The sequence below is a fragment of the Eretmochelys imbricata genome, chromosome 12, assembly GCF_965152235.1.
Source record: "Eretmochelys imbricata isolate rEreImb1 chromosome 12, rEreImb1.hap1, whole genome shotgun sequence".
Lineage (NCBI taxonomy): Eukaryota > Metazoa > Chordata > Testudines > Cheloniidae > Eretmochelys > Eretmochelys imbricata.
In genome coordinates, this window is record NC_135583.1 from 1769670 (window position 1) to 1782113 (window position 12444).

General features: G+C 55.1%; 1 protein-coding gene across 1 annotated transcript in view; it reads left to right on the forward strand.

The window, feature by feature from the left end:
• Positions 1-7842: 7842 nt before the first annotated feature.
• Positions 7843-12444, forward strand: part of FA2H (fatty acid 2-hydroxylase) — a 74262-nt gene continuing 69660 nt past the window's right edge. Inside the window, exon 1 of the mRNA XM_077831342.1 lies at positions 7843-8109. Coding sequence (XP_077687468.1) covers positions 7843-8109 — 267 coding nt within the window. The remainder of the gene's footprint in view (positions 8110-12444) is intronic.

Sequence of the window (12444 nt, forward strand, 5' to 3'; positions counted from 1 at the left end):
GTGCTGGGCACGTATACCCACCGTGTACACCCACCGTGTACACACGTACACCCACCGTGTACACCCACCGTGTACACACGTATACCCACCGTGTACACCCACCGTGTACACACTTATACCCGTGTACACCCACCGTGTACCCGTGTACACCCACCGTGTACACACGTACACCCACCGTGTACACCCACCGTGTACACACATACACCCACCGTGTACACCCACCGTGTACACACGTACACCCACCGTGTACACCCACCGTGTACACACGTACACCCACCGTGTACACACGTATGCCCACGTGTACCCACCGTGTACACACGTATGCCCACGTGTACACCCACCGTGTACACCCACCGTGTACACACGTATACCCACGTATACCCACCGTGTACACCCACCGTGTACACACGTATACCCGTGTACACCCACCGTGTACCCGTGTACACCCACCGTGTACACGTGTATACCCACCGTGTACACCCACCGTGTACACACGTACACCCACCGTGTACACCCACCGTGTACACACGTATACCCGTGTACACCCACCGTGTACACACGTATACCCATGTACACCCACCGTGTACCCGTGTACACCCACCATGTACACCCACCGTGTACACGTGTACACCCACCGTGTACACCCACCGTGTACACGTGTACACCCACCGTGTACACCCACCGTGTACACGTGTACACCCACCGTGTACACCCACCGTGTACACCCACCGTGTACACACGTATACCCGTGTACACCCACCGTGTACACACGTACACCCACTGTGTACACCCACCGTGTACACACGTACACCCACTGTGTACACCCACCGTGTACACACGTATACCCACCGTGTACACCCACCGTGTACACCCACCATGTACACACGTGTACCCACCGTGTACACACGTATGCCCACGTGTACCCACCATGTACACACATATGCCCACGTGTACCCACCATGTACACACGTATACCCACCATGTACACCCACCGTGTACACGCTGCCCCTTTTTGGTATGCGATACTAATGCTACCATTTCCGGGGAAGTATCCCAGAATTCAGTGCAGCACAGGAGACACTCTTGGTTCTGCCTTGCTGTGTGTTGCTGGTATCATAAGCCGCCCTCACACATACCGTGATGACAGATCCTGCTCCTCTCTTCCATGTGCCAAACTGGGCGGTGTCAGAGGGTTTCCCTTGATCCTCTCCCCTGGTTCTTGTCACACAGACAGAAAGCAGAAGACCAGAAGTCTGAAGTGCAGGCAATGCAATGTTTATTGGGGTTAGTTCCAAGCAAACATATTCATAGCTCTAAACACCGGCAGAGTCTATTTCCTAGTGTTCCGTTCCCAGCTCTGATGCTGCAGAGCGATTACCCCGTGTCCCCCTTCCCAGCTCTGACGCCACAGAGCCTTGCCTGTGTCTCTGTTCCCCCTTCCCTAGTCCCTATTCCCCCTTCCCTATGCCCACCTCCTCCTTCTTAGCAGGCGCAAATATACCTGCAGAGCACACTCCTACTCACACCCCTTACAACTTATGGTCATGTTCCATTTTGGAGGGTTGTGAATTGGGGTCTTTGTCCCACCTTTTTTGCACCGCATGGGAGGCGTAAGGAGTGAGGTTGTGCTCTGGCCAAGGCCAGGCCTTTCTTTGGCTTTTAGTGTTTCTTATGCCTCCCCCCATTCCCCCTTGCCCCTCCTAACTGGTTGCTTGACCTTGGCTTGAGAAAGAAGCCAGACAGCCTTTCAGTGTACGCTCATATATTACACTCCCATCAGCCATGTAACACTTTAACTGCTCTATCCCTTATCTCTTCCCATTTTACTAAAAGCCCTATCCGGTTGTGGGAAATGCAACACATGGTGTCTTTGTTCATTGTTCTTCACACATATTGGTATAAGATACAAGAGTATTAAAAAGTCAAACACAAAATTGTGTATCAGGTTGACAAACAAGCCTATATACTAACAGGCGGAAGACTTGGAGCAAGTTCCTGACAATGTGGTTCTGCTCCTGCTCACAGCACAAATGTTCATGGTGCAGTACCGGATACTGGATGGAATATTTGAGACACTGAAGACGGCTGACCGAGAGGGTGAATGAAGATCCAGTGGGCTCGCATGGAACAGATGTGTTGAATACCGCTGGGATTGCAAAGGTATGTCCTTGGTGTTACCCACACACTCTAGGGCACCCACCTTTCCCTTCCGTGGGCTCAGGGTGTATCCTGGTTAATTTACACACTCCCACCCTTTCCCAGTGCTTAGAGCTCTGTGCAAAAAGAATCTAACCTTACCCAGTTCCTAGGACTCAGGACGTAACCTGGTTAATTTAAGTATGCCACCTTACCCAGTTCCTAGGACTCAGGACATAACCTGATTAATTTAAGTATGCCACCTTACCCAGTTCCTAGGACTCAGGGCACAAGCTGGTTAATTTAATATGCCCCCTAACCCAGTTCCTAGGGCTCAGGGTGTAACCTGTTGATCATTGTAGCCGTGGAGATATGTTTGCAGGTTTTGCATCTGTTATTCTGGCAGGGTCTGGTGCAGCTTTGAGTTGGTGTGTCCTGGTCTGTGGGGATCTTGCTTCTGATGAGGAGCTTGGAGAGGCTGGGGGGTTGTCTGAAGGCAAGAAGAGGGGGTTCAGGAAAGATTTCTTCCCAGATGGAGTTCTGATTGAGTATGAGTTGTAGTTTGATGATACCCTGTGGGGTTTCCATTGTGGGGTGCTAGATGACAGATAGGGGTGTGGAAATGTTTTTGTTACATGTTAACAGCTCTGTTTAAGGGTGCTTTTTGGTGAGCACCAATCTTTGGTAAAATACCTGAAAACAGGTCAGTAAGGTTTGGGAAGGGCTTCGCACATTCCTTCTTCCCACCCTTTTCTGCCGCCAGTGCCCACAGCACTTCCAAGATTGCAAACAATGAATGCTTGTTGAGGATGGAGGAAGAGAGGCAAGGGTGACAGATTCTTCATGGCTCTTACCCTGACCTGGCTCTGGTTTCTGGCCTGACCTGAGGGTGGGGGCCGAAGACCCACAGTCAGGCCATGGGAAGAGCCGCCCAGGCAGCTGTGGGGAGCTGCAGACCTTCCACCTGTTCTGGGCTGGGGTCCGGGGGGCAAGGACATGGATTGCTCTTGATCCTCCCACCCCGGGCAGGAGGAGGGTCTGTGGCTCCCCACAGCTGCCCAGGCTCCCTGGACCAGGCTCCAGCTTCTGGCCTGGCTAAGGGGTGGGGCCTCGGAGGGAAGAGGGGGAGCAGGGGGCCAGGCCCGTGGCAAAAAGTGGAGGTACGAGGCCCATCCACTTTTGAAAGTGGAAGGGGCATGGCTCCTTGGCCCCCCTGTTCCAGTGCCCCGATGAGGAGTTGTTAAAGCACAGCTCAGGGTCAGATGTCTGCATTCTGCACTAATCATTTTTTTACTTTTGTTTCCTTTCTCTATGTTGTCACTTGCATTGTTTACAAAGGCATGAAGGCATACATGTACATGTCACTTTTGCTCTGCATTCTGCTGCTGTGGACCGCAATAGATATTTACAAACTTAGCTCATCGTCATGAACCACGGTTTTGTTGTTGATTTTTTTTTTTAAGATTGGGAATGGCTGGGGGGTGCGGGAAGGAAAAAAGGATGTGGAAGAGAGAGAGAATTCATTGCATTTGTATGGCATCGGACAGTTACAGAAATCACTGTCATAAGCTGTAAATCCTGCCAACCCATTCAAACCATGTGGCAAACATCCCATTGATCGCACTCACAATTTAAATGACCAGTAACTTTTATTTAAAGGGAATCATGGGGGACAGAACTAGAACAGTTCAACAGGAACTGGAAATAAACAAAAAATAAGTCAAATACCCTGTGAAATGTACAAACATTCCTGGCCGGGGGGAATGGCTGTGGAATATTGTGGGGGAGGGCGACAAGTGGGAATTGTCAGCTGCGTGGAGTTTGAGGGCCAGACACAGGCTGGGTTGCACAGGGACTGGCTTGGGCTCACTGTTCCCCTCCTGCATGCTCTGGGGGGGTCCCCTGCAAGGGTTTTCAGGTGCTGGTCAAGGATGCTGCACTGGGCATCTAGCAGGCTCCTCCCTGGCACAGAGAGCAGGGTTTGAGCCACTGGCTCAACAGCAGCATGGGCAGCAGCTGGCGGTGGAGGAGGAGGAGGAGCAGCAGAAAGAGGAAAAGAAGGAGAAGGTATGTGTTCCCAGAGAGGAGCCAGGGCTATGGCGCCAGGCTGGACCTGAAAGCATTCAGCCACCAGCTGCACTAGTGACTGCCTGAGAGCATGACTTATTCCGTTCAGTACGCAGCACTGCAGCACGTGGACATTTGTCTCAGAAGCAGGAGAAAAGCCACAGCATCATGGACTTGCTCCACATCTTCCACCCAGTTTGGCAGATGGGAGAGAGGAGTGGGACCTGCCATTGTCAAATGTGTGAAGGCAGCATGCAGTACCAGCAACACGCAGGAAGGCGATTCCTAGAGTGTCTCCCCGTGGAAATGCTAGAACTAACATCACGTACCAAGGAGGGGCAGTGTGGAAGCAGACATAAGTATGTACACAGCATGTACCAATGCCCAGCATGGCATTTTGGACTCTCTGTGCAAGTGTGAGGTACATCTGTTAGCAGTACACATAAGAATATAAACATAAGAACATAAGCACAGCCATACTGGTCCATCCAGCCAGTGTTCTGTCTTCTGACAGTGGCTGATGCCAGGTGCCCTAGAGGGAATGAACAAAACAAAGCACTTTATTGAGTGATCCAACCTGTTTCATCCAGCCCCAGCTTCTAGCAATCAGAGGTTTGGGAACACCTAGAGCATGGGGTTATGTCCCTGACTATCTCAGCTAATAGCCATGGATGGCTCTATCCTCCATGAACTTAGCTAATTCTTTTGAAGCTAGTTACACTTTTAACGTTTACAACATCCCCTGGCAATGAGTTCCACAGCCTGACTGTGCGATGTGGGAAGAAGTTCTTCCTTATGTTTGTTCTAAACCTGCTGCCTGTTAATTTCATTGGGTGACCCCTGGTTCATGTGTGAAGTGAAGGGGTAAATAACACTTCCCTATTCACTTTCTCTTCCCCATTCATGATTTTATAGACCTCTATCATATCCCCCTTAGTCATCTCTTTTCCAACCTGAACAGTCCCAGTCTTATTAAACTCTTCTCACATGGAAGCTGATCCATCCCCCTCATCATTTTTGTTGCCCTTCTCTGTACTTTTTTCCATTATATCTTTTTTGAGACAGAGTGACCAGAACTGCACGCAGTATTCAACGTGTGGGCATACCAGGGATTTATATAGTGACGTGATATTTTCTGTCTAATGGTTCCTAACAGTCTGTTAGCTTTTTAGACTGCCACTGCATTTTAAGCAGATGTTTTCAGAGAATTATACATGATGACTCCAAGATCTCTTTCCTGAGTGGTAACAGTTAATTTAGACTCATTTTGTACGAACAGTTGAGATGTTTCCCAATGTGCATTACTTTGCATTTGTCAACAATGAATTTCATCTGCTATTTTGTTGCTCAGTGACCCAGTTTTGTGAGATCCCTTTGTAACTCTTTGCCACTGCGCTGTTGGGTTGTTGTTGTTGGCTTTTTTGGGTGCCACCTCACCTTTTTCCTGATCATTTATGAATATGTTAAACCTCATTGGTCCCAATACTGATCCCTGGGGGACCCCGCTATTTACCTTTCTCCCCTGTGAAAACTGACCATTTATTTCCTATCTTTTAAAACATGAAAGGACTTCCCCTCTTATCCCATGGTGGCTTACTTTGCTTAAAAGCCTTTGGTGGAGAACAAAAACATGAGGACATGTGCAACTAGCCATAGCCCCCTATCCCCCTCTCTTCCCCATAACCTTCCTGCCTAACCACTCCTTTCCTCATCTTCTCCTCATTCCATTCCTCTGGTCTTCTCCTGTGCTGTCCCATAGGCCTGGGTCTGTCCCCCTCTCCTTGTTCACTGAGCAGCCAGTGTTTCCTTATTCTGCACATGCTAATTTTCCAATGCTAATTTTTCAGAGAAAGGTACTTCAGTCACAAAGATATTTATCAGCACAGTAAAGTAACTAATAGGAAATCTGTGTCACACAGAGTTTCATGTTCTTCTCTTTGGGGGAAAGCACAACCCCACCTCACCCGTGTCCCAGTATCCCCTTCCCTTTTTTGTGTGCCTCTGTGCTCCAAACTCTTCCTCGCACCATTATCATCTATTATCCATGCTATGGCTCTTTGTGGCTTGCCCCCACCCTATGTATTATTTCTCATACACTAGGGGAACAATGACTCCTACCTCTGACCAGCCCATGACACCAGGCTTCACTGTCCACTTGTTACATTTTCCAACAAGCACCCTTGTGCTGTGTCCCATACTGCCCCTTATGTGTGGGAGGTGCTCTCTGCAATCATCTGCCAAGCTCCCTCACTGTGCTCCTTCAAATCCCTCCTTAAAACTCCCCTTGGCTGGGATGCTGCTCACAAAAAGCTTGACAAGGGTGAGGCAGCTGGTGTGCAGGCTGTGTTTGTTTGTACAGCGCCTAGCACAACAGGGTCATGGTCCCTGACTGGGCTCCTGCATACTACCACAATACAAACAATTGATAATAATGAAAATGGCCCAGATCTTTGTGTCAGGCTCAGTGCAGGACCCAAGGGAGGAGAAGGTGGATTTACACTATCATTGCTTTCCCCTGATACCCCAGGCCAAGCTTGCCAAGGTCCAGTTCAGCTACCATCATAAGCAGCCTCAGGGCTGCTCTAATTTATGGCTGTCTGCAACAGCCCCCATTATGGAAGCTGGGGATTGTCTGAATGCAACCTCTTCTGGCCATGCTTCATCCCCAAAACACCCCCTGTACTGGGGTCCCCTGAGCATCCTCAGCCAGATTCTCAGGCAAGGTTTCATGCTGCTTTGGGCCCCCAAAGCAGTGCAAAGGGACCAAGGATCCGGCCCATTGTATTCTCAACCTAGCTGTAGCTAACCTGCACTTTGGGGCGGGCCCTGGGTACCTTGCCAATGTGGTTTCCTGGAAGATGACACGCACAGTTATAAACCAAGCAGCTTTTTGTGGACTGTTATGGGTTATTAGTAATAATTACCCATTATAGTTAATAATTAGCCCTATTTAGTGAATAGGGCTAATTATTAACTATAATGGGTAATTATTACTAATAACAGTCACGTGTTCCCTTTCTAGGTCTCCAAAACTTCCGCAAAGTGGCTTCACACCCTCTTCTGGGTGTCCAACCCCCCTCGAGGCAGCTCTCCTGTCCTCTGTGGGTGGGGCATCTTGTCCATAACCCAGGCGAGGGAGGCAGCGTGTGTCTCGGGAGGAGCGAGCCGGACTGGCAGGCAGGAGAGCTGGGCTTTGTGCCCTGTTCCCTGCCAGGTGACCTAGGGCAAGCCACAGCCCCCACTCCGTGCCTCAGTTTCCCCCCTGTAAAATGGGGCTACCGTTCCTGCCCACCTGTCTGACGTGCTTTGCCGGTAGAGGGGGCTGGGCGTTGTCAATAACACGCAGCTGCCCCCAGCACCTGGGTCCCCCCCTTCCTCCGGCCGCCCCCGGGAGAGGCGGGTCTGGCTCTGGGCCCCGCCCGCACCTGGCCGCTCTCACCCCGCCCGCCGCCCCAGCCACCAATCAGAGCCCCGCGCGCCTGCTGAATATCCATGAGGCGCCGCTTGGGGGCGTGGCGGCGCTCATGCCTATGCATGATATGGAAATGAGCAGGTGCCGGGCTGGCGACTGCGGGTGCCCCGAGGAGCGGAGCTGGCGCTGGAGCTGGAGCGGCCGGACCCGACCCGACCCGACCCGCCATGGCCCCGCCGCCCCGCGCCTACAGCCCGGCCGAGCTGCGGCAGCGCTGCGCCCAGGGCGCCTGCCTGGTGCTGCGGGGCCGCCGCCTCTACGACCTCAGCGGCTTCGTGCGGCTGCACCCGGGCGGCGAGCAGCTGCTGCGGGAGCGGGCGGGCGGGGACGTGAGCGCCGCGCTGGAGGGGCCGCCGCACCGGCACTCCCGCAACGCGCGCCGCTGGCTGGAGCAGTACTACCTGGGCGAGCTGCGCCCGGCGCCCGCCCCGCAGGTACCGGCCCCGGCCCCGGCCCCGGCCCCCTGCGCCCCCCCCCGGCCCCGCAGCCTGCGCCCGTCCCTGCCCGGCGCCTCCCCCGCCGTCCTTGTCCTCTGCGCCCGGCGCGCCCCGCTCTTCTTGCCCGGCGCGCCTCCCCGTCCCTGCGCCCCCCCCGCCTGCACCTGTCCCTGCCTCCTGCGCCCCCCCCCCGCCTGCACCTGCACCTGTCCCTGCCCTCTGTGCGCCCCCCCCGCCTGCACCTGCACCTGCCTCCTGCGCCCCCCCCCCGCCTGCACCTGCACCTGTCCCTGCCCTCTGTGCGCCCCCCCCGCCTGCACCTGTCCCTGCCCCCTGCGCCCCCCCCCCGCCTGCACCTGTCCCTGCCCCCCACATCCCTGCACCCGTCCTTGCCCTCTGCGCCCCCCCCCCCCCGCCGTCCTTGTCGTCTGCGCCCGGCGCGCCCCCCCGCAGCCTGCCCCTGTCCCTGCCCGGCACCCTCCCCCCCCCACAGCCTGCCCTCTGCGCCCGGCGCGCCCCGCTGTTCTTGCCCGGCGCGCCCCCCCCGTCCCTGCCCCTGTCCCTGCCCGGCACCCTCCCCCCCCACAGCCTGCCCCCTGTGCCCCCACCCCGCAGCCTGCCCCTGTCCCTGCCCGGCACCCTCCCCCCCCACAGCCTGCCCCCTGCGCCCCCCCCCGCAGCCTGCACCTGTCCCTGCCCTCTGTGCGACCCCCGCCTGCACCTGTCCCCCATCCCTGCCCCCTGCGCCCCCCCCCCCGCAGCCTGCACCCGTCCTTGCCCTCTGCGCCCCCCCCCGCCGTCCTTGTCATCTGCAGCCAGCGCGCCCCCCCGTCCCTCCCCCCCCGCAGCCTGTCCCTGCCCGGCACCCCCCCACACAGCCTGCCCCCTGCGCCCCCCCCCGCAGCCTGCCCCTGTCCCTGCCCGGCACCCTCCCCCCCCACAGCCTGCCCTCTGCGCGCCCTCCTCCCCCGCAGCCTGCACCCGTCCCTGCTCTCTGTGTCCCCCTGCCATCCTTGCCCTCTGTGCCCATCCCTGCCCAGCGCGCCCTGCCCCCTGCGCCCCCCATCCCTGCCCGGCATGCCCTGCCCCTGCGCCCCCTGGCCGTTCTTGCCCTCTGCACCCCCCCGTCCCTACGCCCCCCCCCCAGCCTGCACCCGTCCCCGCAGCTCCCCCCCGTCCGGCGTGCCCTGCGTCCCCTCGTAGCCCCTGCCCGCCCCGTCCCAGCATGCCTGCCCCATCCCGGCTTGCCCCCCCCACGCCCGCTCCCCACGCCCCGTCCCCACCCTCTGCGCTTCCCCCAAGCCTGCTCCCATCCCTGTGCCAGTCCCTGTACCCCATCCCTGCCCTCTGCACCCCCCCAGCTTGCACCTGTCCCTATCCCTGCCCCTGTCCTTGCCCTTTGCACTCCAGTCTCTCAGGCCCCTGTCCTCGCCCTCTGCACCCTGGGCCCTGCTCCCTTCCCTGCCCCTCATCCCTGCATTGCACACACCTCCCCAGTTTGCACTCATCCCTGTGCCCCGTTCTCACCCTCTGCACCCCGGTCCCTCAGGCCCCATCCTCACCCTCTGCACCCTGTGTCCAGCTCCCTTCCCCCCCCCCCGTGCCCTGTCCTTGTCCCCCTGTCCCATACCTGCATTGCGTGCACACCCCCAGCCTGCACCCATCCCTGTGCCCCGTCCCTACCTCCTACACCCCAGTCCCATCTCTGCACCATGGGCCCCACTTCCTTCCCTGCTGCTCTGTGTCCTGTCTCTGCCCCCAGTTCCACCTGTCCCCGTCCTCTGTGCCCCATCCCAGCATTGTGCACACCCCCAGCCTGCACCCATCCCTGTACCCTGTCCCTGTCCTCTACTCCCTGGTCCCCTGGGCTCCACTCCCTTCCCTGCCCCTCTGTGCCCTACCCCTACAGTGCACACCCCTACCCCTTACATCCATCCCTATCCCTGCCCTCTGCACCCTGGCCCCTCCCTGGGCTCCCTTCCCTGCCCCTTTTCCCTCTACACTCTGCATCCATCCCTGACCTCTGCACCCCGGTCCCCCAGACCCCTGTCTCTGCCGTCTGCAACCTGGCCCCTCCCTGGGCCCCCCTCCCTTTCCTATTCCTGCAGTGCATACCCCTACCCCCTGCATCTATCCCTAGGCCACTGCCTCTGCAACCTGGCCGCTCCCTCGGTTCCCCTCCCTTCTCCTTTGCCCCCTATTCCTGCAGTGCACACCCGACCCCCTTCACCTGTCACCTACATGCCCCCCTTTCACTTCCATGCTGGCTTATTGCTCATCTTCTGAACTTCAGCTCTACCCCCATCCTCTTCCCCTCTGTTCTTACTGGGATGTGGAAATATGGGGGGGTGGGGGTGGAGTAACAACACAAGGTTTGTGGTTCACTAGCCCCGCCTTAGCTCACAGCAAATCCCTTTTGCAATCTCTGCTCAGTTCTGAAGTGTTGCGTTGGTGGGGATACTCCCAGAGGTAGAGCAGTTGTTCCTGGATGCCAGGGAAGGAAGATCAGTGGCAGGGCACAAATCCCAGCAGGAGGTGCCTAGAGGTGGGCTGCATTGTATACATCCCCCTCAAGCCTCCCCCCATCCATACAAACTTCAGAGAATGTCACCACTAAGAATGAAATAATTGTTTCCTTTAGGCTAAACTGAGGGTTTAAAATTTCAAAATTGTTCGCAGAAGTGGGAGGAAAAATGCTTCATTTCTTCATGCAGAGATCCTGGTTCTCAATTAATTAATTCCGTTCTCAGATAGCCTGTGTGCGGCTTTGAAAGGCTTCATTTCTGTGCACGGGCTAAAGGGGCGGAGGCGGGAGGGGTGGTTAACAGCTGATGCGAGAGCAAATGCTACACTCCCGTCACTGCATGGCACTGCCCTCCCTGCTCAATGCTACGCTGTCAATGATTGTACAGGAACAGTGAGCTAGTCTCGTGAGCTCGCACCCAGCCTCTGTCATAAAGCTGTGTACTGACGCACCAGAACTTCAGCAGTAAAAATTGGTCAGGTCTGAGAAATTACCAGACTTCCTCTGAAGGCGAAGAGCAATGTTTTTGTAAAAGTATTTTTGAAGAAAATCCATTCAACTGGTTTTGAGTAACTAGTCTCTCAAATAATTACCCTGATTTTTAAATCTTGATTCCTGTCTGTTTCCTGGTTTCTTATCCCCTCCAGAGGGAAAAGGCTGGTTACTAGAGCTAAATTCAGGTTTTCTTACAAGTACTTTATTTGCTAAAAAATACAGTTGCAGCTGACCACGAAGATCAATGACGGGGTGCTCACCAGGGGTATGACACACCAGGTTCAAACCCTTGCTCTGGAACAGAGCCAGAACAAAATCTTCTGATTTAATCACACTCTGAATTTTTATTTGGTTTGACTGAATTGATTTTTTTTAAAAAAATTCTCTACTGGCACTGGACCAAAACATCAGCTGTTCACCAAGCTCTGTTTGTTGTTGTCCCTGCAAACTTTCCCTAAAGTTAAATCCCCTTCAATTCATGTGCCAGCTGGATTTAAAGAAAAGTTTTGCTTAATCCTCACTATTCACAATAGTGGCAATAGATCGGGCCCAACCCTGCTGCTAATGCCAACTCTGTACTATGTGTTGCTCGCTTCCATTAGCAGGCATGGGATGTGATGGGCATCTTCCCAACATGGGAGTCACTGCCCAAAAGCTTTACACTTCAAAAAGACAACAGGCAGAGATGGAGGGTAGGGGAGAGCAGGGGACAAGAGACAGGTAAGCTGGCTGGGTGATGACAGGCTACATGTTGATGAAATACAGCTTGAATGTGTAATCATGTTAAACTACATATTGGACTAGCTTAGAGCCCTGCTGTTATCCCTGTAGGAGCCGTGATAGAAATGGGTGTTCAGGAGGGGATAGTAGCTGTACCACCTGACTCAGGAAACATGTCTGGGACGTGGCGTGGTGACCTGGGCTGGAGCAGCAGAACAGAGAGTCACACTGAGACTGGCAGTATTGGGATCGCAGCAGGGATGGAGGTGCTAAATAGGGAAGATCGTGGCCAAGGAATGCAATTTTAGCAGTGTTTTGTATCAAGTGTTGGAGGCAACATAAAGTAGGGAGTCGGAGAAGAGTCTGCAGTAATCACAGCTGGATACTTGGGTCCTGGCTCAGAGTTCCTGCCGTGGGAATAGAAAGAAAGATGGATCTTAGCTGTATGGCAGAAGAGGCAGCAGGGTTCAGACAGGTAGGGCAAAGGAGAGGGAGGCGTCAAAGCGCACTTGCGCCATATGCACCAGGTTGTTGGGAAGGCCTGCGTGCTGCCTGCCGTTACAGTGAAGGGGGTGCTCGAGGTGGGGGGAAGA